This window comes from Schistocerca gregaria, chromosome 7 (genome assembly GCF_023897955.1).
Source record: "Schistocerca gregaria isolate iqSchGreg1 chromosome 7, iqSchGreg1.2, whole genome shotgun sequence".
NCBI classification, from domain to species: Eukaryota; Metazoa; Arthropoda; class Insecta; order Orthoptera; family Acrididae; genus Schistocerca; species Schistocerca gregaria.
Window position 1 is genome coordinate 245,940,174 of NC_064926.1, and position 24,935 is coordinate 245,965,108.

General features: G+C 43.2%; 1 protein-coding gene across 1 annotated transcript in view; it reads left to right on the top strand.

The window, feature by feature from the left end:
• LOC126281749 (furin-like protease 2) overlaps window positions 1-24,935 on the top strand; it is a 710,013-nt gene that overhangs the window by 567,198 nt on the left and 117,880 nt on the right. Inside the window, 3 exon segments of the mRNA XM_049980936.1 lie at window positions 8,784-9,096; window positions 15,593-15,780; window positions 18,956-19,112. Of these exon segments, the coding sequence (XP_049836893.1) occupies window positions 8,784-9,096; window positions 15,593-15,780; window positions 18,956-19,112 (658 nt within the window).

Below are 24,935 nucleotides of genomic sequence, written 5' to 3' on the forward strand. Positions count from 1 at the left end.
TTTATTCATAACAGAAACTAGTATATTAACTTTTAATTTCCTCAGGTTCCTCAGTTAGAAGTTATTAAAGATGAAAGTTCCACGTTATACACGCGGCTAGTTAGCGCACAGGTCTTACATTCTCACGGTACAGACATGCCATATGGTCGTGACGTCAGACGAACGGACACCGGTAATCTGCCCGCTACAGCACATATGCTAATCTGATGGCTACTTTACAGTCTGTCTACATTTCACAGTAAATATTTGATAGAAAACTGTGCGCTCGCACTAGTTGCGACGCCACACCCTTAACCGGCGTTGCCGGAAATCTTGGCACTAAATACGTTGCCAAGTCCTGGAATCCCAAACCCAAGGCGGCCGAAGTGGCCGAGCGGTTCTAGTTATGCCTCGGGCATGGATGCATGTGATGTCCTTAGCTTCGTTAGGTTTAAGTAGTTCTATGTTGTAGGGGACGGAAGACCTCAGAAGTTAAGTCCCATAGTGCTCCGAGCCATTTTGAACCCAAAGCCAAAAGGTATATAGTGTATGGTGATCATTTTTCTTGTTGTTATTTTCGGACATACACATAAATAAAAACTTATGATGAAGCACACTTTTTTATTCGCAACCAGTCTGGAATGAAACTAAAGCAGAAAATATGAAACTGAAGATATTACAAAATGGTTCAAATGGCTCTGAGCACTATGGGACTTAACTTATGAGGTCATTAGTCCCCTAGAACTTAGAACTCGTTAAACCTGGCTAACCTAAGGTAATCACACACATCCATGTCCGAGGCAGGATTCGAACCTGCGACCGTAACGGTCTCGCGGTTCCAGACTGCAGCACCTAGAACCACACGGCCACATCGGCCGGCCAAAGATATTAGAAAAATAAATACATTATCTCCATTACTTCTATTTTCCAAGAGAAACTGACAAATAATTTTTTTTTTTAAGGGATACGCATTTGATAGGCCTAAATTATAAGAAGAGATAATATTTAGGAGGCTCGTAGATTTGCAGCCATCGGCCTTGCAGCAATGCTAACACCGTTTCCTGTGAGATCACCGAAGTTAAGCGCTGTTGGACTTGGGCAACACATCGACACTGACTTCCTTGCTCTGCCAAGCGCTGTTGGCAAGTGGGGTGCTCTCAGCCGTTGTGAGGCCAACTGAGGAGCTATGTGACGGTGTGCCGGCCGCGGTGGTCTCGCGGTTCTAGGCGCGCAGTCCGGAACCGTGCGACTGCTACGGTCGCAGGTTCGAATCCTGCCTCGGGCATGGATGTGTGTGATGTCCTTAGGTTAGTTAGGTTTAAGTAGTTCTAAGTTCTAGGGGACTGATGACCATAGCAGTTGAGTCCCATAGTGCTCAGAGCCATGTGACGGTGTAGCGGCTGCTTCCGTCTCAAAAACTATGGGTGCCTGGAGAGCGATACACTGAGTACGTGCCCCTCCATATTAGTATCCAGTGAGCCCTATCGGCTGAGGATGACACGACTGTCGGTCTGTACCGTTGGGCCTTCCGAAGCCTGTCCGGAAGGAACGAGAGGTATGGATCTGATGGATCTGTAAGCAGTAAGCTCAGTTTTCTTTGTCTCACCTTCAATCTGCATCATATTAATTGCCTGCATGTTCAGTTGCTGTTACGTGATAACTTGGAATAGCATTTTCAATGGTAATATTGCTCTCGGCATCGTTAACTTCATCTGAAATGTCAGCATCACATTACTCAATCTATCTTAGTACACATTCCCCAGTATTTGGATATGTAGAGTTAACTGCTTTTGAATTCGCAGAAGACGGCATGTGTGGCCGAGCGGCTCTAGGCGCTTCAGTCTGGACCAGCGCAACCACTACGGTCGCAGGTTCGAATCCGGCCTCGGGCATGAATGTGTGTCATGTCCTTAGGTTAGTTAGGTTTAAGTAGTTCTACGTTCTAGGGGACTGATGACCTCAGACGTTAAGTCCCGTAGTGCTCAGAGCCATTTGACCCATTTGAATTGTCAGACTTATTCACAAAAAGCGAATTATTACGCTAAATGCGTCGCAGAGTCCCGGGGACTCTTAAGCTCGTAGTTTACAGTGCTTGCATTAATAACAGGCTGCAGTCGCCTGTGCACGCAGCGTGTCTCACTACCGTAGGAAGATACTAAAGAGGGCTCCCTGATCAACAATTACGAAAGTTACAACTTCATAATTCCCTAAGTCGCAGAGATTCCGTGACGCCGGTTAAGAGCTCAGAAGCCTATTCCAAAACACAACAATAACGTCTTTAATAGTCGCCCACAATATTATTGGAACTGGCAGAGATGGTCCTCAGTGGCTTGTTGTGAGTTTCTACAATGAGTTTCATGGCACCCTAAATAACTTGATAGTGTATGCAGAACTGTCCTGGAGTCTTTCATAGTGCGATGCGTTTTCCTTAGCCACCACTTGTTTACTGTAACGTCATTGCTTGTTCCCGACAACGGCCACAGGCAGCCAAGCCTGTGGCTAGCACTTATAACGAAGTATGTGGCGGCCGTTTTCTCTACGTATGTAAAAGCCAATCCAAAAACGATTGTAGGATACAGTTCCGGCACTATATTAATTCAGGGAGAGACTTTTTGTATTTACTGTCAATAAAAGTCTTCAGGGTATGTATATGTAAAACTCTCCGACGTTCCGGCTACTGTTGCATTTGGCCCTCCTCAAAATATTTTCCTTGCTGTAAGAAATTGGGAAACTCTCTGGAATCTAGATATTGCGGAATACTCAGATAGTTTTTGATTTCTATTTGCTGGTCATGTAGTTTGGTCCACACTTTGAAACTCTTACATACGTAGTAACGCGGCATTCACAGTAATCGTAGAGCCAAACTAAAAACAACAACATAACGGTATAGAGAGTGTATTATGTGATGAATATCCTATTTGTATTAGCATTTAGTCTTTCAGTTCTTAAATAAACGTAGAAATTTCGGAATATACCAGCGGCTTCACTACGAATATCGTTCGAAATAGCTTCCAAGCTGCGCATAATAAATGTACGAAAACATTCATGATTCGTGATCTCAGCACTGTCAGTCTTATTCTTCATTCTTCTCCGGATTTCCTTCACTTACATTAAATGTTTTTCAACGAATAACCAGTATTATACATTCCTATGGCTAAATTTCTGAAAATGCTTTATGCCTAATAGTTAAGTGGTTACGAGTTGTAACTCTGAAAATCCTGTCAGTCTGGCCTGAGCGATTTTATATGCCGTTTCATATTTGGTTTTAAGAATGGCTCTGGTCAGTTGCAGCAGGGGCGAATTAATGCCTGTAGCCCTTTGTTGTTTGTGGAATGGTGTATTTCTACTTTGTCCCGTGAGCAGGTCCGGTATATTTTTCATAAACTATACGCAGGAATACAACATTGGCTTCACATTTCACTGTCTGTTTCACTTCGTCTGTATATCAAGCGTTTTCTCCTTGTTTGCTTTTGCCCTCTGTCCATCATTAAGCACGGAATGTGATTTGCCACTGGGATTTGCCTTACAATGTTCAGTTCTCGTTTCCTGTTTTCCTCGTCTTATAAGCTTTTTGTTTTGTATTTTTCCTCGTTTAGTACGTGTGGCAGACATAATATTGTAAGAATTGTGAACATGCGTGCTGCTTGCTTTCAGCGTGTGATGAATTTGTGACTAATATTGATCTCCTGAATGAACGAATCTATTAAAGTAATAGTTCCACTAGTTACTATTGCCAAAATTGTTTAGCACATGATTGCTCAAAAACAAGAATTCACTACCCTTAGAAATCAGTCCGTCTCAGAAGAACCCAGAAATACTGCAGATCTACCGAAACAATTACTTTCGTAAGGAAATGATAGAAGCGGTCACTAAGCTCTATATTTTTAAGAACTAAAAGAGGTCGAAAACTAACTATGTTTACTTACGGAGAAAAGAATGAGTTGTCTAGTACTTCAGTGTTAAAGAGGATAGTTGCAATCCACTATTTATCGCACTAAAATCTGATGAAAATGTAGGACAATCCATGACTCATTCCACCGAGCCGAGCTCACTATGTGTATAACTGAATTAAGTTAATTGAAGGGTATCGCTCTGATCTTCCGTAGTCAGCCATTAACGTAATTAGGGTAGCTTCTAATCATGTTTGCACATAATTCATGTTTACTGGGCAGCCAGCCCGTTGGTGAGGCGCCAACGTTATCCGATGAACAGACTTTGCTCGCAGAGGAGGGGAAACAGGAGATCGAAGACTTGAGTTGTAGCTTAATTGTTCGATTTCAAAATGAAAACAAAAAAATATTCTACGATAACAGTTTTTCTGCTGTGTTTGAAGAACAACTTAGTGTCTTCGAGAGATAATACTATCCTGTACAACTAAAATCTGTACGCAGTTTTCACGTGTTGGCATTTTCGAAACTGCTCCAATTAAATATATTATAAATGTACATAAGTTTAGATTTGCTTGCGGTTAAAATAAACGGATTCTACAGAAGCAATTTTTCCTAAAACCATCGAGATTATTTCTGGGAAAGCTTCTTTTTTTACTGTTAATATGTGCTGTTGAAGTTCATCCAATGTAGAATGAAACAGATGTTTCGTTTGTATGTTTATGGTGACGAAATCGTTACAGGTAAAGTCAGCAAGGGACAAATTGTGTAAATACATCAAAACTGTAACAAGGTGCTAGTAATATTTTTGGAACGACTCACTTTACTCAGCTGGAACTAGACGCATTAAAAACGAGTCTTTTGGTCCTGTAATACGAAATACACACCAAGTGATGGATGTGCTGTCGTTCTTTCTGTACTTTCCTTTCCCGAAACGGGTGATTCTAAATTAGGCATCCATTTTATTAAGAAACCATTTTGCAACTTCTAGAATTACTGTAGCAACATGAATTATTATTGCTCCAAGTAAGAATGGCTTTCCTTCTTGTAGTGCGATATGCTTTTACTAATAAGGCGAAAGGAAAACAAACTATTGTCGACTGCATTATAGAAAACTGGTGCATCTGGCATATGAGGCTGACTGTATGACGGAAGTGCCTCCTGTTATAGGGTACTCTTCCACCATTTCGAATCCAAACTAAGTGCGTCTTATCTGCCGCTACTCATAAAAAGAAGACCTGTTAACAAATGGAATGTTAGTATGTGCACTCCAGCAGTTAACAAGGCATGATTCTGTTACTGGTTCTCTGACTTTGAACTTACGTAGCTAGCTGCGATAAGAGCCGTAAAAATATCCAAGAATTGGCTTAGGATTATACGTCAACCTTTGGATATGACAACCACTTAGCTTACAAGAGGAGGAGGAGAAAGAGTAGATTAGTGTTTAACGTCCCGTCGACAACGAGGTCATTAAATGCGGAGCAGAACCTCGGATAAGGAAAGTTTGGAGAAGGAAAGCTACCGTGCCCTTTCTAAGTAACCTTCCTCGTATTTGGCGTAAGCGATTTATGGATGTCACGGAAAACCTAAATCATTATGGGCAGATGCGGGTGTGAACCATCGTCCTCCCGAATGCGAGTCCAGTGTGCTAACCACTGCGCTAGTCCATTCGAGCTTAGTTTACAAGACATATCTATTCATGTGTAGTCCATAGATAAGTGCAACATAAATCTTCGGGAAACTATACCAGTGGTCGTGGAGTAAAGGCAACGTTGATCTTTTGAAATGTTCTTTGGTAAATTTGGAGAACCAATATTACATTCTGAAACTTCTTGGCGGGTTAAACTGTGTGCCGGATCGGGTCTCACACCCAGGACATTGGCCTTCCACGGCTACCAGAGCACGACACACGAATCGCCCTCACAGTCATACTTCCACAACTAGCTCATCTCCTACATTCCAAACTACGCAGAAGCTGTTGTGCAAAGTTTCATATCAGCACACACTCCGCTACAGCGTAAAAATTCATTCTGGAAACATCCCGCAAGCTGTGGTAAAGCCATTTTTTAGGAATGTCCTTTCTTCCAGAAGTACTAGTCCTTCAACTTTCACAGGAATACTTCCGTGAAATTTCGAATATCGAAGATGAGGATATTTCAAAAATAAAGGTATGGGTACGGATGTACTTGAGCAGCTCAGTTGATGGAACACTTGTCCACCAAATCCTAAACCCCCTGGGTTCGTGTCTTGGTCCAGAATAGAATTTTAATCTACCACGAAGTTCCATGTCACCGCAAGTCCCGCTTGAGAGTGAAATATGCAGTCTGAATATAATCTCAGGCTTGCCAAACCTTACGAAAGTTTAATATAACACAGTGAGTAAGGTGCACCAACATTATACACTGGTTTCCAAAATTAAAGCAACAATCCCCTATGGCATGGATCATGGCATTCCGGTCAACGGAGAACCGTACCAACGAAGACGTCAGGACATCTACGAAACATTGTAGCCACACATCCAAAATTGCAGACGGTGCTGCATGGCACAGAGAAGATGCATAACAGACTCTCTACGGTGGAGGGCCATAGAAAAAAAGGCAGCAGGACAATTACAAACTGACGTGGCCCGATGGCGTCATGTGAATTGTTCTGTAGTTTCCCGTACGTGGCTACAGTTTATAGAGTCCGAAGCTGGATCCCTAAGGACAGGGCAGAGCCGACCTCGTGTGACTTCTGAAGAGAGACCGTTATTTCGCTGTAAAGGCACGACAGTACCGTCTTAGTAGTGCACAGAAACTGGCATGTGAGCTCGCAGCATCCATTGGACATGTTGTATCGAGGCAAAGTGGGTGCAGAAGGCTTCAGCAGAGTGGCCTTTACTTAAGGAGACCTGCTGTATGTCTGGCTCTGATACATATTCAAAGAAGAGAATGTCTAGAGTGGAGTCGTCTACATGCCACCGGAACGGACGAACAGTGGGCTAATGTTATTCTCACAGGTAAGTCCCGATTAAGTGTGGGGAGTTCTTCTCGATGAATTCACATTTGGAGGCAACGTGGAACAGGGTTTCGGGATTCAAACGTTGTGGAAAGAGATCGATATCGAGGAGGATCACTAATGGTGTATGCTGGGATTATCGACTCGAACCCCTCTTCATGAAATAGTACAGGTGAATCGGCGATGTCAAACTACTGCCAGATATCGTGACGAGCTCTTGGGTCTCATTCGCGGTTGCTGCGAGGTACTGTGGGCCCAGACGTCGTACTGATGGTTGATAACGCTTGACTTCATAGCGTACGGGTGGTTGATGTTTCCTTGGAAACGGAAAACATTCCACGCATGGCGTGGCCTGCTCACTCTCCCGATTTGAATCCGATAGACCATACACTATATGATGAAATGTATCCGGACACCTGGTTGAAAATGACTTACAGGTTCGGAGCGCCCTCCATCGGTAATGCTGGAATACAGTATGGTGTTGGCCCATATTACATGTCACATGTGATGACGAAACTAAAAGGCGTTAGCGTGCTAAGAACAAGGAGCCATCACAAGTATAATCAGTAGAACGGTTGGCCTCGATGTACAGTATAAATCGGAGTCAGGTGTGCCTAAGCGCATCAGATATCACCAGCGAACTCTTGATGTCACAGAACTGAGGCTCATGCGGTAGAAAACAATCTACGAGGAAGACTGCTTTCCATTTAGGAGACAGCTGAAGTAAGTATAGTCAGGTAATAGAAGAATAAGAGCAGTCCTGACTTGTGTCTACTAGAGAGCGGTTGTATATTTCTGGCAATGTGTTAAATTCAGTCACAGCTCACCACCCGTCTCTAACATTTTTGTGCAGTTTACGGAACAGACTTTTATATATGTATTCGACCCGCCAGGATGGCCGAGAGCGCTAATGCGCTGCTTCCTGGACTCGGGTAGGCGAACCGGCCTTGGATACAATCCCCCTGGTGGATTAACGACGAGGGCCGGTGTGCCGGCCAGCCTCGATGGGATTTTAGGCGGTTTTCCACATCGCGCTAGGTGAATACCGGGCTGGTTCCCACTTTCCGCCTCAGTTAAACGACTCGCCGATATCTGAACACGTTCACACTATTCGATGAATTACGCTAAGCACAGACAGCTGCGGTACACTAATTCCGTCCCAGGGGGTACCGGGTGCCGACGTGAAGGGCATCTGGCCCCCCTTAATCCTAACCTTGCCAAATCCGTTCCTAAAAATGCCGTTCCTGCGTCAGTGTGGGACATGGCACCAGTGAAAGAAAGAAGGAAAGAACTGTTATCTATGTATTCCTTATATGTTAGCGGAACAATACTCCTCTCTGGTGGCTAGAAGAAATATTGTTAGAATAATCGGAATTGTTTGCTGAAATGGAACTCTCGTTTTAGAAAGCTGATCAGCGAGCCAACAGACATTTCCTCCAGTGTGGTACATATGAAATACATTCTTGAACTGTTTAAACAATTCCCCTTTGAAATCCAAAATAGTAGTATGATAGTAATCCCCGTGCTTCTACTCTCCTTTTCCCAGTAACAGAAGAAGGCTTCTGCTGCCTTCTGTCCCTGATATCGTTAGAGAGAAGACAGCACACACTTCGCTGTCACTCGAACTGTATTCACAAGTAACGGGGATTTTGACACGTCATTTATACTGCTCTGTTTAGGGATCACGAGAAACACAAGAGCTCTCAGAGGGCGTGTAGTGGTGTGTACACATTTGCTCATTAATCCTCATACGATTGGTATTGTATGGCAGATTTCCGATATAGACGGGACGTACCATGCGGCACTATCAACTATGCTTGCGAACAGTGGTAAGGATGTACCTATAACTAAGCATAAGCAGTGTTTTATACTTATGGGGCACAGAGCTATCATATGATTTGCCTTTTCTGTACGTTTTAGGGATGCTAAAGAAGTGGCAGCTCATCTTCTACGGGACGGCCACGAAGCCGGTGAACGTTCGGTCGAGCGGCGACGGAGGACCCGGACCGCCGCCCAGAGCTCCGACGGCGCCGCCCGGAGCGGAGCTGGGGCCTGAGGGCGGCGGGGGCGTCGCGGGGGCGGCGGCGGCTGCGGGGGCGGGCCTCATGGCGGAGGAGGAGGGCGGCGGCAACGTGCGCGTGCTGCACACGTGCGACGCCGAGTGCGACGCGCAGGGCTGCTACGGCAAGGGGCCCACCCAGTGCATCGCCTGCCGCCACTACCGGCTGGACAAGTTAGTAAAAACAGTGTACTTGTGCTCAGGTCCCGAGTCGTGTCATCTTGTAGGCTGCTGCTGCACTTATTAGCGCGAGTCAGAAATTGACGCTTCATCGTCATCATAATCATCGTCTCCTCCTTCTTCTTTATCTTCTTCTGTTATACGTTAGTCATTGCTCGGCATCTTGCAGCTACATTTGGTCCTTCCAATGGTCTTACAACGCGACATATAATGTGCGGAATATTTGGCCAGAAATTTAGTGATTATCTTCATTCAACTGTTCCCAACAGATGGGATATCTTTTCTTTCCTCTTTTACAGTCTTTTCGTTTTCATCGACTATTTTTTATTCCTTTATATCATCTGTATTTCTTTTATAATCTAACTTTTCGAGTGATGCAATGTTGCTCAGGAACGGTATTTCGTTGGCCCGTGATATTATTTTATCAAATATTCAAATGTGTGTGAAATCTTATGGGATTTATTTGCTGTGGTAACCTGTCGCTAAGCTTACACACTACTTAAAATACATTATCCTAAGGACAAACACACGCACACATGCCCGAGGGAGGACTCGAACCTCTGCCGGAACCAGCCGCACAGTCCATCACTGCAGTGCCCTAGACCGCTCGCCTAATCCCGCGCGGCTTATTTTATCTTTTCTTCCTTTTTTCCTTTTCCTGAGATTCCCTATCATACAGCAATATTGCTACCAATATAACTTTACAAATGTGAAGATATGTGAGTTTATGTCCTTATTTCATTTGGAGAGATAGCGTTCAGGTACTGAACTTTTGAGCTAGGTGTCCTTTGTATGTTAGCACAGTTGCTACAAATTTAAATCTACGAAATTACTGTATGATCTTTCTTACAATGACTACTTTTGTTCTGCCTGCGTTTTTCTAAATGAAACTCTTAATTTTTCTTGCATTGAAATTGAAATATAATTTATTTGAAATATTTTGTGCAGTTCATAAGTGGCTCTCTGTAGTTCAAAAATGTTCAAATGTGTGTGATCAAACTGCAGAGGTCATCGGTCCGTAGACTTACACACTACTTAAAGTAATTCAAACTAACTTACACTAAGGACAACACACACACCCATGCCCAAGGGAGGATTAGAATCTCCGGCGGGAGGGGCCTCACAGTGACATTGCGCCTCTAACCACGCGGCCATTCCGCGGGGCCCTCTGTAGTTCATTTGTACTTTTTGACATTAAGAATTGATCATCTGAAACTAGCATCGTTCTTACATAATCCTATTGCTTAAACTCGTATATGTGAAATCGTACTTTCATTTTCTGTTGAACAATTTGTCTGTGCATATACTAAAGAGCTGTGGCGAAAGGCAGCAAACCCAAAGTTAATATTCTCTGTTCCTTTCTAATTAACACCAGTTATTTAGATACTTGTTTATCCTGACTATTCCGACTTTCCGGTATAAGACGTAGTGTTATAATCTTCTTCTTAATATCTCCGAAAATAATTATTTATTTCCTTTGTAACATCTATGATGAGGATGTCCATTTGTTAATTGTATATCATCTTATTTGTTGTAGTACGAACTTATTGTCTGTACAACAACGCTTCTGAAGCGCATTATCAGTGCTCTCTTCACACTATCACACTAGTTAGGGTATAATGATATTTCTAAATCGCTCGGTATTTTGTCATTAAATCACTGTTGCAATTTCAAAGTGACCTATTTCCTGCAGCCAGAACTGGAGCCAGGAAAGAAGTACTTGTACGCTACATCGATACAAACTAACAACTAACTCCGAACAGGCCTCCATAGACCCAACGGTGTCATCCATAGCTTACAGGTATCACTATATGCAGATATGCAGGAGCATGTGCTCAGTACGTCACTCTTCCTGCCGCTATGGGTTTTCGTGTCCAGAGCGGCTACTTCTCAGTGAAGTACCTTCTCATTTGGCCTCACTTGCCAACACCATCCAGCAGACCCGGACGGTCACCCACGCAAGTGATAGCTTAGCTCGACCGCACATCGTTGATGTGATGGGAACGAGTGTTACCTCTGCGGCGAGATTGTTGGCCACATCGACACCATAGCAAAAAATCAGAGTGAACCCAATAAAGATAAAGTGATCAGTCTCGATGTAATTGGTTTTAACCACATAGGTGTTTCAGTCTGTACGTTTCATGCCAATTTGACACTGATGCATATACAGAATCAGTGAATGAAAGAGGGCCTTACCTAGGTGTGAGCGATTACTCAAGTGTCGAACCACACCACAGTATGAAGGCAGTTTTCTCCATATGACCATAGCGAACCGCACTGTTTCACTCACGATTTTCACTCGATAATTCAGCACTGAATCTTACCGCTTCGAAACTTCGATGCTGTCGACTGGTGCCTGGCATGGTAATAAGCAAGCCCGCTATTTCATTTCCACAGAAACCTAAAAAAAAAAAAAAAAAAACAATTTTTCAGTTGCCATTTAAACGACGATAACTTCCACTGACAAACAAAATATTTTGTTTCCAGGCAAAAAAACCTGCATAAAAAATTTAAGTATATAGGTTGTCTACCGTAGATTTGCAGACTGAGATACCGAGATCTGCAAAATCAAAGTGATTAGAGGCGTCATTCGTTGCAACATTCAAATTTAACTCATCCGCACTGACGGGAATCTGAACTACATCTAACATGTCAAGGAAATTTCTTATATCCCGTGGTAATGCCTCTTCCATCGCCCGAAATGTGATATACTTCTCTTGTCCAGCTACGTGCCTCGAAGGAAGTGCAGTATTTATATACATACATTCCACACAGTCATCGTATGGTGAGTAGCGGAGGGTACTCCGTATTACTAGTAGTCGCTTTATTTCCTGTTAAACTAGGAAATGGAGCTAGGGAGAAACGAATACCTTTATGTCTCCGTACGAGTCCAAATTTGTCGTACCTTATCTTCGTGGTCCTTATGTTAAATGTACGTTGGCGGCAGCAGAATCGTTTTGCAGTTTGTTTTCATTTTCGTTTCTTTAAATTGTCTCAGAAGTGTTCTGTGAAAACAGCATCTTCTTTTCAGGGTTTCACACTTGAACTCAGGAACTACTTCCGTAACACCCGCGTGTTCGTCGAACCTACCGACAGCAAATCTTGCAGGCCGCCTGTGAATGTCTTCCTTTAATCCGACCTCGTGGAAATACCAAACACTTGAGCTTGACTCAAGAATGGGTGCCCTTACAAATGAATCTCAGTCTCTTAAAACTCTCCCAGTGAAATAAAATCGATCATTTGCCTTCACTACTGCCATCCTTAAGTGCTTCTCCGATTTCATATCGCTTGCAAAGCTACGCCGAAATATTTAATCCAAGTGTATGTCTCAAGCACTACACGACAAATGCTGTACCGAACATAACGGGTCTGCTTTACCTACTCATCTGCATTAATTTACATTTTTCTACATTTAGAGCAGCCCGCAGTTTGTCAGACCTGCCATAAATTTTGCATCCTCCTACATTCACCCAAAGACGAGTCCATCCCATTCACCACATCATCTTCAGTAAACACATGAATATTGCTGATCATTCCGTTTGTCAGATCATTTATTTGTGTATGTATAACAAGAGTGGTCCTCTCACACTTCTCTGGTGCACTCCTGATGACACTCTTTTCTATAATAAAAACTCGCTGTCGAGAACAAGGTGCTGGACTCCATTATTTATGAAGTCTTCAAGCCACTCATATATCTAGGATCCTATTCCATATGTTCGTACCTTCTTAACAGTTTGTAATGGAGTACCGTGTCCATGGTTCACAGCATACCGTGTGAGAAATGGGCAATATAGAGTTTCACACGGGCGATGCTATCTAAATACACATTGATTTGTGAACAGAAGCTCTTTCCTCTCCGTAAAATATATTGTATTCGAACTGGGAATATATTCCTTTGTGTCGAGACTGCGCTGTTGCTGATGAATAAGTTCTTTCTGAAATTCAATGGCACTTTAACTTGATGTAATTCGCTCACAATTAATTTCCAATGTATACCATCCATTGTGATCGTATTTCCTAAAGAAGCAAATCTGACAATCAATTCAAACCTCTCTTCACTAGTTATTCGTATTGTAGGACCACATTCTTCCTCAGTACTGCGTACTATCAGTTTACTCTTTCTCTTGTTTCTTCTCACATCATACTAGCTACAGGAAATTCTTTCCGTTGTACTGACGACTTTCTCAAAATAATGTTTCGTTCCCTTGACCCAACCATTGTCAGGGGTAACATATTACGACTTTAATCTCTCAATTCATTTGATCCTCATTTGAGTTGTTTAATGAACTTAACAGTTAACTTCGTGATTGCAAGAAGTGAATATAAGAGGAATATAAGCACATGCTTGTCTCACGCCGTTATTATTTTTGGTTCTGGTTCCTTATAAACTGAAACTTAGTTCTTACGGAACCTGATCGTCACATGCATGTCGCTGTGTTTCAGTCCTGCTTCTGTCACAAGTCTGAACATTTCTTGCCACAGAACATCTGTAATTTCCATGACCTATAAAGGCAACATAAATTGGTAAATTTTTCTGTAATTCCGTTTCAAATACTAGTGTCAATGCCAGAATGACCTGTCTTGTACTTAGGGCAAGGTTTGCCTTCAAAATGGTCGAAAATTCGATTTTTGTTATGTTCTTGACAGGTATATGTGTCTAGAACGTTGGGACGAAAGGTCTTTATAATCCGTAGATTGCAAAAGCTTCTACAGCCCATTGTTCGAAGCAGTGTCACAGCCGCAATGGGACCCTCTAAGCCGGAGACGCCTGGCTCAGGCAGAAAAATTGTCGTGCCGTGACGCGCTTTCACAAAATAACTACATTGCAGTATGCATGCGAACATATTTACCGAAAAAACTGACGAACAACGTGTGCTGGCTCCCGAACGTAGCATATCCAGCTCATCAGGGATCGGCTTTTCTCGCCGAGGGTATTGCTCTCCAGGAACTATTCTAGATAGAGGAGGCGTTGATATACGGTACTAGTATGGCAGGCTAAACGTAATTAACGAAAACACTTTTTTGGTCAAATTTTGAATAAAATTCGTCAAAACGTAAATTTGGATTAGCCATTTTAAGTTCTGAAAATCTGACTTTAGATTTGTGTTCATCAACATCAAAAATATCTAACAATATGTAGTTTCTATGAAACATTAAACAAATGTTTCTCGAGAAACGATTTTTCGAAACTTCGTGTAGCCTAAAATAAAAATGGCTCAACATTTTAACTTCTACTTCTGGCAACTCAAAAGTAAACACTATTCTTGGGAGCGTATACCTGTATACATTAAATTTGCTAACATTAACTATTTTATGAAGCTATAACGTATGAAACAACCCCCAAAAATCGAACTCAAAGTTCGAGTTAGCACGATACCGTTAAATTTAAGGTCATTTCATTGTGGTTAGATATAAGATACCATACATTTAGTGTATTATCGTTTGATGCGATCCACTTTTGGTTTCTAATATCTCCTGAGGGGAAACATTGAGCGCAGTCTGTGTATTTCAGACTTGGAGGCCCTTGATCAAACCATAATTACGTGCGCAAATTTCTTTTTTGTATTGAAAGTATGATCTGAAGTTCAGAGTATTCTTTCTCTCTTTTCTGTGGGCCTTTATTCCGCAGGGACGCAGGGTCGGCCTTGTTATTATGAGCCAGCCGGTGTGGCCGAGTGGTTCTAGGTGCTTCAGTCGGGAACCACGCGACCGCTAAGGTCGTAGGTTCGAATCCTGCCTTGAGCATGGATTTTTGTGATGTCCTTTGGTTGGTTAGGTTTAAGTAGTTCTAAGATCTGGGGGACTGATGACCTCAGATTTTAGTCCGGTAGTGCTCAAAGCCATTTGATTTGTTATTATGAATTTGGCAATGTTAGTGGCAGAGGATGGCCGGATGCCCTTCCTGCCACCACACCGAACCCTCCAGGACGGAATATGTGCACCCCAGCTGCCTGTGTCTAGTGTAAGCTATGAAATAGTGCGAACGTTTTCAAATGTCTGTGAGTCGTGTAACTGAGGTGAAACGTGGGGACCAGCCCGGTATTCACCTAGCGGGATGTGTAAAACCGCCTAAAAACCACATCCAGGCTGGCCCGCATACCGGTCCTCGTCGTTAATCCACCGGGCGCGCGTCTAGCCGAGTCCAGGAAGCAGCGCACTAGCGCTCTCGGCTACCGTTGCGGGTCAAACTGAAGTTCAGAATATTATCAGTCACAATTACCAAAGAGATCCTTTGTATGTCTTTTCACTGTCTCAACAAAATAATTCCAAACTTTCTCTATTTTTTGCTCATTTGAAAGAGAACCTGACCTTAATCCCTGTCTGGACCGAAAGAAATCTTCATTTAGCATTTGCTGCACATTCTTTTATACTCTGCTCAGATTGACCGCCAGTAGTTGCCGCCTTCCGGATGTAGACTGGTAAGTCCTCTGTGCTATAGCAGTTTTGCAGCACCCTCCCGCCCAGCACGCCGTGCGCCGCTCTGTTGCAGCTCGTGCGTGAGCCGCTGCCCACCGCGCAGCTTCCCCAGCCAGGGCGGCGTGTGCTGGCCGTGCCACGAGTCCTGCGAGACGTGCGCCGGGCCCGGCCAGGACAGCTGCCTCACCTGCGCGCCCGCCCACCTGCGCCTCACCGACATCGCCGTCTGCCTCCAGCAGTGCCCCGACGGCTACCTGGAGAGTGAGTAGCCGCGCCGGCACGCGTCTCGCCCAGTTCACCGTTGAGGACCGTACTGAAGGTCAGAAGGGACAGGTTCCCGCCAAGGGCGCGGGCGCAAGAGGGAGCCAAAACTATAGTAGAAAAGAAAAAAAAGGCAAAATGACAGAAAGAGTAAATGTGATTGTATGCTTTCCCGGCGTATACAGCCGGTGAAGAGTTCTCGGACTTGCCTGCGAATGTGCATGTACGTGAGCGTCAGTGAAAAAGACCAATAAAAAGGTTTTAGCATGTGGACGTAATGTGCTGTACCATTCTCTTCTGTACCTAAGGTCCATCACCGTTCCCTCTGGATCCCTACGTAATTCGTCGCTCTTCGATACACACGATCGAACAGCGGAGGAGTGGTACTCGAGCGTCAACTTAAGGTTACAATATCTACGGATGTAATTAACATTTTCAATGCAACAAACGGCACTGCTTACGTATTTGTTTATATGTTCAGATGTGCTAACAAAGCTAACGGGGTTCCATTTTTAAAAAAGTAGGTTTGTGTTAAAATACGTACTTCTGTGCATTTGTTTATGGTTTGTATTAACCAATTACACTAGCACCTCTCCTCACGTTCTGTCTGTGAAATCGATTCGTCAGTATTTGATGTGCTTTACGAAATATATGCAGCGGTAGCGTTAGGCGAATCACCTTGTATTCTGTCCAGTGGAAGAAGCGTACTGCACAGCCCGCTACTATAAAGACACAGTCTTCGTACAGTTACGTTTCTATTTGATTTATCTAAGCAGCATCACAAACAAACCACTACTTGCGTACTGACGTCTATAAAAAACATTGTTTATATTAAATACAGTGCGGGTGGTTCCCACAGCTGCCGCCTACACATGTTCTACCACAATTTATAGATTAAACGAACACCATTGAAAGTTAGCGATACTAGGGGCGAAAAAGTCTTTATACGAGATCAATACAACGTTGTTACCAGCTATCACTGAATTTTTTCTGTGTAAATGTCACCCCAGTCGTGAAAAGATAGCAAGACTTGATATCACTAACAAAAGTTATTAGAGATGCATCAGCACAAGTACAGATGTTTTGAATGAACACTTCAATACTTGCACGACTATACGCTTAGTTAACGGAGGTGTCCGAAATGCCGTCCTCGCATCTGGATGCAGGCCTCTGTCCGTCACCGCAATGAGTTTCGAATACTTTCAAACACAGCGAGATCATTTCGAAATTTTTTACAAGCTTAGATAAGTCTCGTTTCCAGTTCTTCAACCGTGATAGCCGAAGTGGTCCATACTACACCGTTAAGGTGGGTCCAAACAGAAGTCCATTAGTTATTGGAGGGTACAGTAGAGGTCCTCCTCGCCCAATTCCTTTTTTGGCCGTATCTGCGAATTAAATGTCGTTTCACCATAGCAAAATGTCGCTATTCCATCACCGTGTTGCACATCCTCTCACGCTCCGCTAAGGATACCCACGAGAAATCCTTCGAGATAATGCTCCATAAACCGAAGGTAATTCTGTGCATTATGTTTGTTTGGTGCCTTAAAAAAGATGGTCCTCTAGTGCACCTAACGAAACATTCAATGAGAAACGTCGCTCAGGTAAAAACTCATGCACAGGTTGTGTGTTGGAGCCTAGATGAATTCAAACGCGAGAATTTCGACAAACGCACTATCACGAGTGCACTTTGCTTCTTCTGGAAATAAAATGTTGTCATGCGTAGGGTTTTTGATAGTAATTCTAAAAAAGCTATAGATCGTAAGAAGTAGTCACTAGATCATAATGGAACTCCTTCGTTTTCATATACCGTTTCTGTCATGGTTCATCATCAGATGAAATGCACAAAGCAATATGCCTGCAGTGCTGTGACAATGAAGCCTTTCGACGAGACTCAACTGAAACGCACTATGAAAATAAAGGAGTTCTATTAAGATCTAGTTACTACCTTTGCGACGCACCAGATTTTTCAGAATAATAATAAAAGAATTAAAAAATAGCTGCGCGCTTCACTCACAACTTTGAGTCGTACTTACAAAACCAAGGATTGCCTACGGCTCGTTGTTGCATCCACTGCCAAGATGGCAGTCTAGGGCCAAAGTCCGCCTCACTATGACAATGAACTGGTTGAAGGTAGTATGGGTACCTTGCAGTAAAAAAGATGCATTAGTCTCCAAGCACTACGTTGCCTGATTCGAGCAACGTCCCTGTCGAGATTCCCGGAGAGCAATCGACAGTTTCCAGCACTTCAAGCACAATTCGTGCAGGGCTATGCACTCCGGCAGCATGTGCAGAGCTCCCAGTTTCTCAGAGGCGTTGACGCAGCCTTGTTAACTTTCGACTGTAATGGTGCCATCGGGCAGCGTACGCTTCTTGGTGCAGACGTGCAGCCTCCCGTCCATTGCCAATAACCCTGCCAGAAATGAAATGCATATCCGCATACTCCTCATTACTGTAACGTTCCATGTTACCACCAACAGTCGCACAAAACATATGACGCTCCGCAAACGGCTGACGTGAGTTGTCCTTTGTCGGTGTACCCTGCTGTCCTATCCAGTCTTTTGATAACTCCACCTCGAAATTGTAAACAAAAACCACACTACGGACCAGCATGTGGTGTTTACACAGAATCACGTCACTGGTGGCTGGTAACCACAATGTCGCAATTATCTCACAACAGGCTTGTTGCCGAACCTTTGTTTACTAAAACTGTTTTTGCTTTCAACATAGCGTATTTTCAACTGTATGCATTTACGTCATTAATGATGATACATTCTATTCCACATGCTCATTTTCAACATTAGAACTTCGATGCGCACTCGATTTTCGTCTGTAACTTAGTCATTGACGTACTCAGGCATCCACCAAGAAACTGTTAACTATACACCAACAGCCGCTTCCGGGAGAGGTTTTACAGTGCTTAAACACTGGAATATGATCGCATTCGCGACGGTCGGATTTCATGTCAGATCATTTATGTTCAAGTTGAGATTGCTCCTAATCTGTTTAGGTTATTGCTAGAAAGCTTCCTATGTGAAGGAAGTCAGCGATATTCACCCACATTCTTGTTCTACTCGAGATCGTATCGTCTTCATTTCTGAACTACAATTGTTGAATTTTCGTGCCGGTGATTAGAAAGGAAGCTACTGTGTTACGAGTGAAGACGGTGTATTTGCAGATATGGAGGAGGGCACGTGCGAGCCGTGCTCGGGCAATTGCGCGACGTGCGTGGAGCGCGCCGACCGGTGCGCCTCATGCGAGCACCACCTGCTGCTGTACAGCGGCCGCTGCCACGCCGCCTGCCCGCCCGGCACCTTCGAGACTGACGGAAACACGTGAGTACCTTGCTGCCCTGACTCGAAACTGCTGGCTGCCACTCTGTTTCCTGTAAAGCACTCCTTGCTCTTTTGCTTCCCCGCAATGCAAGGAACATTGTGTAGTCATCATTCTTCCTCCATACGATGGCATCTGTCAGCAGGACAACGCAATGTGACACACAGCCCGTAGTGTACGTGCGTAATTACAAGCTCACCGGAATCGGTTTACCATACTCCTCTGGCTACAAAACCACCGAATTTAAATCCAATCGAGAAGTCGTGGCACTACTTCAGTCGAGAAATCTAAGTGGGCCACAGCAATGGAGTCGGCATGGCTCCACATACGTGTAGATACCTTCCTGAAACTCACTGACTCTCAAGCCTCGCACAGAGTTTCGCGCTGTAAAAGGCGATTGTGCTGGCTTTCCACAGATGTCACGTCTATGTGCCTGCCCAATGTAGATTTCTTCAAGTTTCTGGCACATTCTCTATTGAAATGCATACCATACCTAAAACCTGATGAGTTGAAAGTAATAAGATAGTATTTCGTCAACAGTGAACAAATGTAGTTGATTAATAATGAAGGTGTGTGTTGTCGTATGTGTACGTAACTGTATGTTGAATAAACAAATGGAGGATTCAAAAGCCCGCTGACTGGTGAAACGGCTATTAAAGGGTACGAATGCCAAAGGTGGGCAAGGTGTGAATTTGTTTAAATACAAGGTATCAGAAGATCCCTATGACTTAGTTTAGAAAGTCGAATCCTTGCTATATGCCAATGCCTTCGAAAATACTTTGTTCAAATGAACAAATTAAAGACAGTTAAATTATTACAGACATAACTCACATTAACATTAACAATGTAAAGTTCATCAACTTCTGTTAATGTGTTACAAGATCCGTTGATGACAGCACAACTCGGTCGAGACCTGTAATTAATGTAAAACTTTATAAGCGATTTTGGCGTATATGTTATTTCAGAACAATATAACAATTCAGATCTCCCCCAGCAGCCGGCGCAATGCCGAAGATGTATAAATGATTCATTGTTGATTATAACGAAAATTATGGCTCTCGTATTAAATACCTCGATGTTAATAGTCTCTGTAGCAGGGGAATGGTGCACTACCTACCACTCTCAGACACTGCATGGCTTCCTGTGGACAGTTCTGATGTAACGAGCGGCCTTGATGATCCAGAGATGCGCTATATTTTAGAAGGAGACCATGAATATGCAGCAAACATTCATAAAATTTATCCAATATACCATCTCGCCCAGAGGAATTCAACAAGGCTAAACTTCCAAAGTAGCTGATTTCTACAGTTTTTGTCCAAAATTTACTACAGAATTTAAAAATAGCGCCTGAAAAATAATATTACTCTAAGCAAGACTGACGTCATGTTACTATTTTCCAGGCTCTCTGGATGAAACGGCGTATTGATATAATGCAAAAGAATTATTTCGAAAATACTTTTTTATTAAGTTAATGTATAACAGTGTTTCTGCAGAAATTATTAAGAGTGTGCGGAAAATGAGTGATGTGATCGCAGTAGCACGCTAGGACGATAGATGGAATGTGCTACTCTGATCGGAAGACTGAATTTCAGATTTTAGGAAAATATGGTTCCTACTGAATTATGTGAATGTAATATTGTTTCTGACAAAACGTAGTTGTAGGAATGTCTGTTTTAGACGTTTGTGTGTTGCTTGTTGCGGTCATTCACGACTGGTTCTCAACTATCAGTTTTTCGCCTTGATAGCACAGCACACGTCAGTCAAGCTGCTCTGGAATTCGTGGAAACCCCTACCTAAAGTGTTTGCACAAATTTAGGGCCCCATAAATCTGGGAACTGTCCTGGAACTAACATCGCGCAATCTCTGAGCGGCCGCAGGACGGCGCGATAACTGTTGGCAACATGAGGGAAGTTCGGCCAAGTGCCGAGTGGCGGTGGGGAATACGGCTGACCGAGCAACCGCTGGCAGAGCCGCAGAAGGCCTTGCTTTGCCAGCGGGCAGCGAAAGCCAACCCACCCGCAGCAAACTTGGGGCGCAAGTGTGGCGCCGCAAGCAGACCAGTCCAGTCTTGGTAGTCTGGAAAATCTTCGGTGTTCATCTTATGAATACCAGTTCCACAATATCGTGTCATTTTTCGTTCTAATACTGGCTCTCCTTTCGAAACCATACCTGTGCATTCATACAGAATATTGATCCCAGATTGATTCTTTAATAACACTAATCTCGACGGTTCAGTTCAGAGACTGGAGAATCTTATGCGAAGCCCTGTAAAAAGTGGTGTTGGGGAGGACGTTAGCTGAATGTAGTGCAACTGAAAATTGAACTAGAGCATCAACTAAAGCTCCTATTGGTTTCTAAATAATTTGAGGAAAGATTCCCGCACACTGTTCACGACCGTCGAACGCATCGCATTCAACTAGTTACAACAGACATTAAACAAATGTGACAGATTTGGCTAAAGGTAATCAAGACAAAAAATTGTAATTTGTTTCGTACTGATCTTAGTGCTATTGTTTGATATGATGTGTGTCATGTCCACATAAATTTGTAATATTATTTGGTTTTTGGGTAAATATGGGCAGGAATTGCTTGTATAAATGGTGTAGTTATTGTGCCCGAGTGCATTAGCGTTGAGCTGCAGTGTATCGAAAAAATGGTTCAAATGGCTCTGAACACTATGGGACTTAACATCTATGGTCATCAGTCCCCTAGAACTTAGAACTACTTAAACCTAACTAGCCTAAGGACATCACACAACATCCAGCCATCACGAGGCAGAGAAAATCCCTGACCCCGCCGGGAATCGAACCCGGGAACCCGGGCGTGTGAAGCGAGAACGCTATCGCACGACCACGAGATGCGGACGCAGTGTATCTAACCTGTAGCAGTTGGCTCTCATGGTCCCACAGTAGCTGTGAAACACGACGACACTGCCAGAATCCTCACTTTCATTCAACGCCATTTGCAGCTACCTAAAGGCTTCACGTTGTCCTGTAAGGAATCTTTTTATCGAACAAATCCACAACACTAATTAAGAAAAACATGGAAGTAGCTAAACAGGATTCGACATCCATGTATGGAGAAACACATTCGAATCATTAGCTAGCTCTCTCTATTGGAAAAGTAATTTTCCATGTAAGGACAAACGCTTTCGAATGTATTCCACGCTTTGTCTATTGGAAAAGCAATTTAGTTGATGAGGGATGATAAATATCTGCGAAATGACCCTCACTTGCCGGTCGGGGTAGCTGAGCGGCTCTAGGCGCTACCGTCTGGAACCGTGCGACCTTAGAAGTTAAGTCCTATAGTGCTCAGAGCCATTTGAACCATTTGACCATTACTTCAAAACAGAAACTCGGTTCCAGAGGACTCATTAGTTGCTCCTTCAACCCCATGCAGGCTGTCACAGATTCCTCCAAATTCTCCACTCCATGAAATTATTTACATGTAATTATTCCAGCTTATTAGAAACAGGACAAGAATGTAAGCATTTTCGTTGACCTTTTGCTGCTCCCGTTTATACTGCTTCAGTAATGTGCTGATTTCGGCCAGGACACTTCCATATCTCTGCAATGGCCTTATGTGCAAATGACTCGACATTGAGTCGAACTCTTACACCCAGACCAGTGCCCATTTACAGGGATGAGGGAAAGGCTAGCTCATTATCTGCAGGTTTGTGACAACATCTTACAATGTGCGATGTCTCCGTTCGGTTCAATTTATTTTCTCGCAATTAGGATTTATCAATAACCTTACTAAACATGTGTGGCAATCGGACTCGTAAATTATGGGAGACAGTCGCTTGCAATAGATGCTCACCTAAATGATGGCTGATCAATCTCTTTCGTCTGTGATAATCTGTAATCTACCACACAAGTTATGTTAAATGATAGTAAACAGGTGTTAAAAGTAAATTGTTGTAGAGGAAACATAGTAATTTTTAAGTTAACTATGTCTGAGGTGAAGATCTTATTGGATATTGGTTCACCATGAGGCACTCAAATTCGCAAGAATGCCTAATACTAATGTTGGATACCTATATTTACACGTACGTAATTACTTTAAGTAAGAAGGCGCTTTTCATCAAAAATTAACATAATAAACTTTTAATGAGAAACCTGACAAAGCAGTGAAGGTACTTATCTCCCTGGTGGTAGAATATTTAACGTTAATATTACAAGATATATTTCAGACAAGGTATGAAAAACTATCTACACCCGACAGTAGCTAACACAAGCTCAGATTTCGTCACACATCTTTGGTTTCGATTTAAAAGTATACACGCCACCGAGTTTCTGAAGGTAAAGAAGTAAAAGATTGAATTTACGTTATGATATCTTCTTCTCAACAGTAACAGCGACACGTAGTATCCATTACTAAAATTGCGAGGTTCATGATTGATATATGAAATCTCAGTATAGGTGCGCGAGCGATTTTGTATTCAAAAAACTACCAGATTTTATCATTACAAAAACATCAGGTTTAAAACAATGAAGCTATAAGGATACTGATTTTTAAATACATAAGTAAACACACAAGATAACAATTTGCTACATAAATAACCAGTATATTATTACTCAAATTGCAGTTCCAGTTGTATCATGGCTTTTACACGTTTTGATAATATGGCTTCCCTGCTCTAATTCTACTTCAGGCTGTAGCACAGACAAAATACGACTGTAACATGCCGCAGCACAGACGAAATAAAACGTGGCATTTCACGTTATAACGGGCTATGTCCAAGCCTCTTTAACAAACTCTGCAGAAACGTGAAGTGGAAGCTTACTGCTTGTGGCTATGAATGATACAGGACCTCAGTTGTATGAGTAGCCAGCAGTATGTCTCTTGCAGCCTGCAGAGCCCCACGATCCACAATACAACTGACTTCTTACTCCGCAAAAGATCAGAGAAAACCTCTTCTTCCATAACGCACAATTTGGCAGCACTTTTTATAAAATAGTAACATCATTCAGCAGTCGTACGAGGCTAATTTTACCAGTGCTGGATCTTCACCACACAAACAGCTTACACTTTCACTGTCCTCAAACTACTACTAACTACTTGGAAAGTCTTTGTTCGAGAGATATCTCCTCTCAAAATGACGGGATGCAGCGATACGTCGACCGAGAGCATCCCACACGTGATTTGCATCTTGCAGTTCTCCAGGCGAATACACCATCTCTGTTCAGTCATATGTAGACTGTGTGTCTGGAGACAACTGTTCCAGTGACTGCGGTAATTTCCCAAAAATGGCTCTGAGCACTATGGGACTTAACATCTGAGGTCATCAGTCCCCTAGAACTTATAACTACATAAACCTAATGAACCTGAGGACATCACACACATCCATGCCGGAGGCAGGATTCGAACCTGCGACCGTAGCGGTCGCCCAGTTCCAGACTGAAGCGCCTACAACCGCTCGGGCACATTGGCCGGCGGTAAGGTCTCGAGCAAGGCTACCTGCGGTACTCCGTGGCCGTCTGCGTGCACTAATGGTGAGATATCAGTCTTATTATGGTGTTTTACACTGTGGACGTCTCGTACTCTAGTGCCTGGACACTTTTCCTTTCTGCTGGAATCGTTGCCATAATCATGAGATCACACTTTGTGGCACACGGAGGGTTCGTGCTACGATCTGCTGAGTTTTACCAGCCTCCAGTCGCCCTAGTATTCTACCCCTCATAACGGCATCAATATGTATTCTTTGAGCCATTTTAAACACACCATAACCATCAGAACGTCTGAAAACATCTGCACCCTTACTCGCTGCACCGTACTCTGGCATGCACCAAAACACCCCTGCGTATGTGGACTACTGCCTGCGC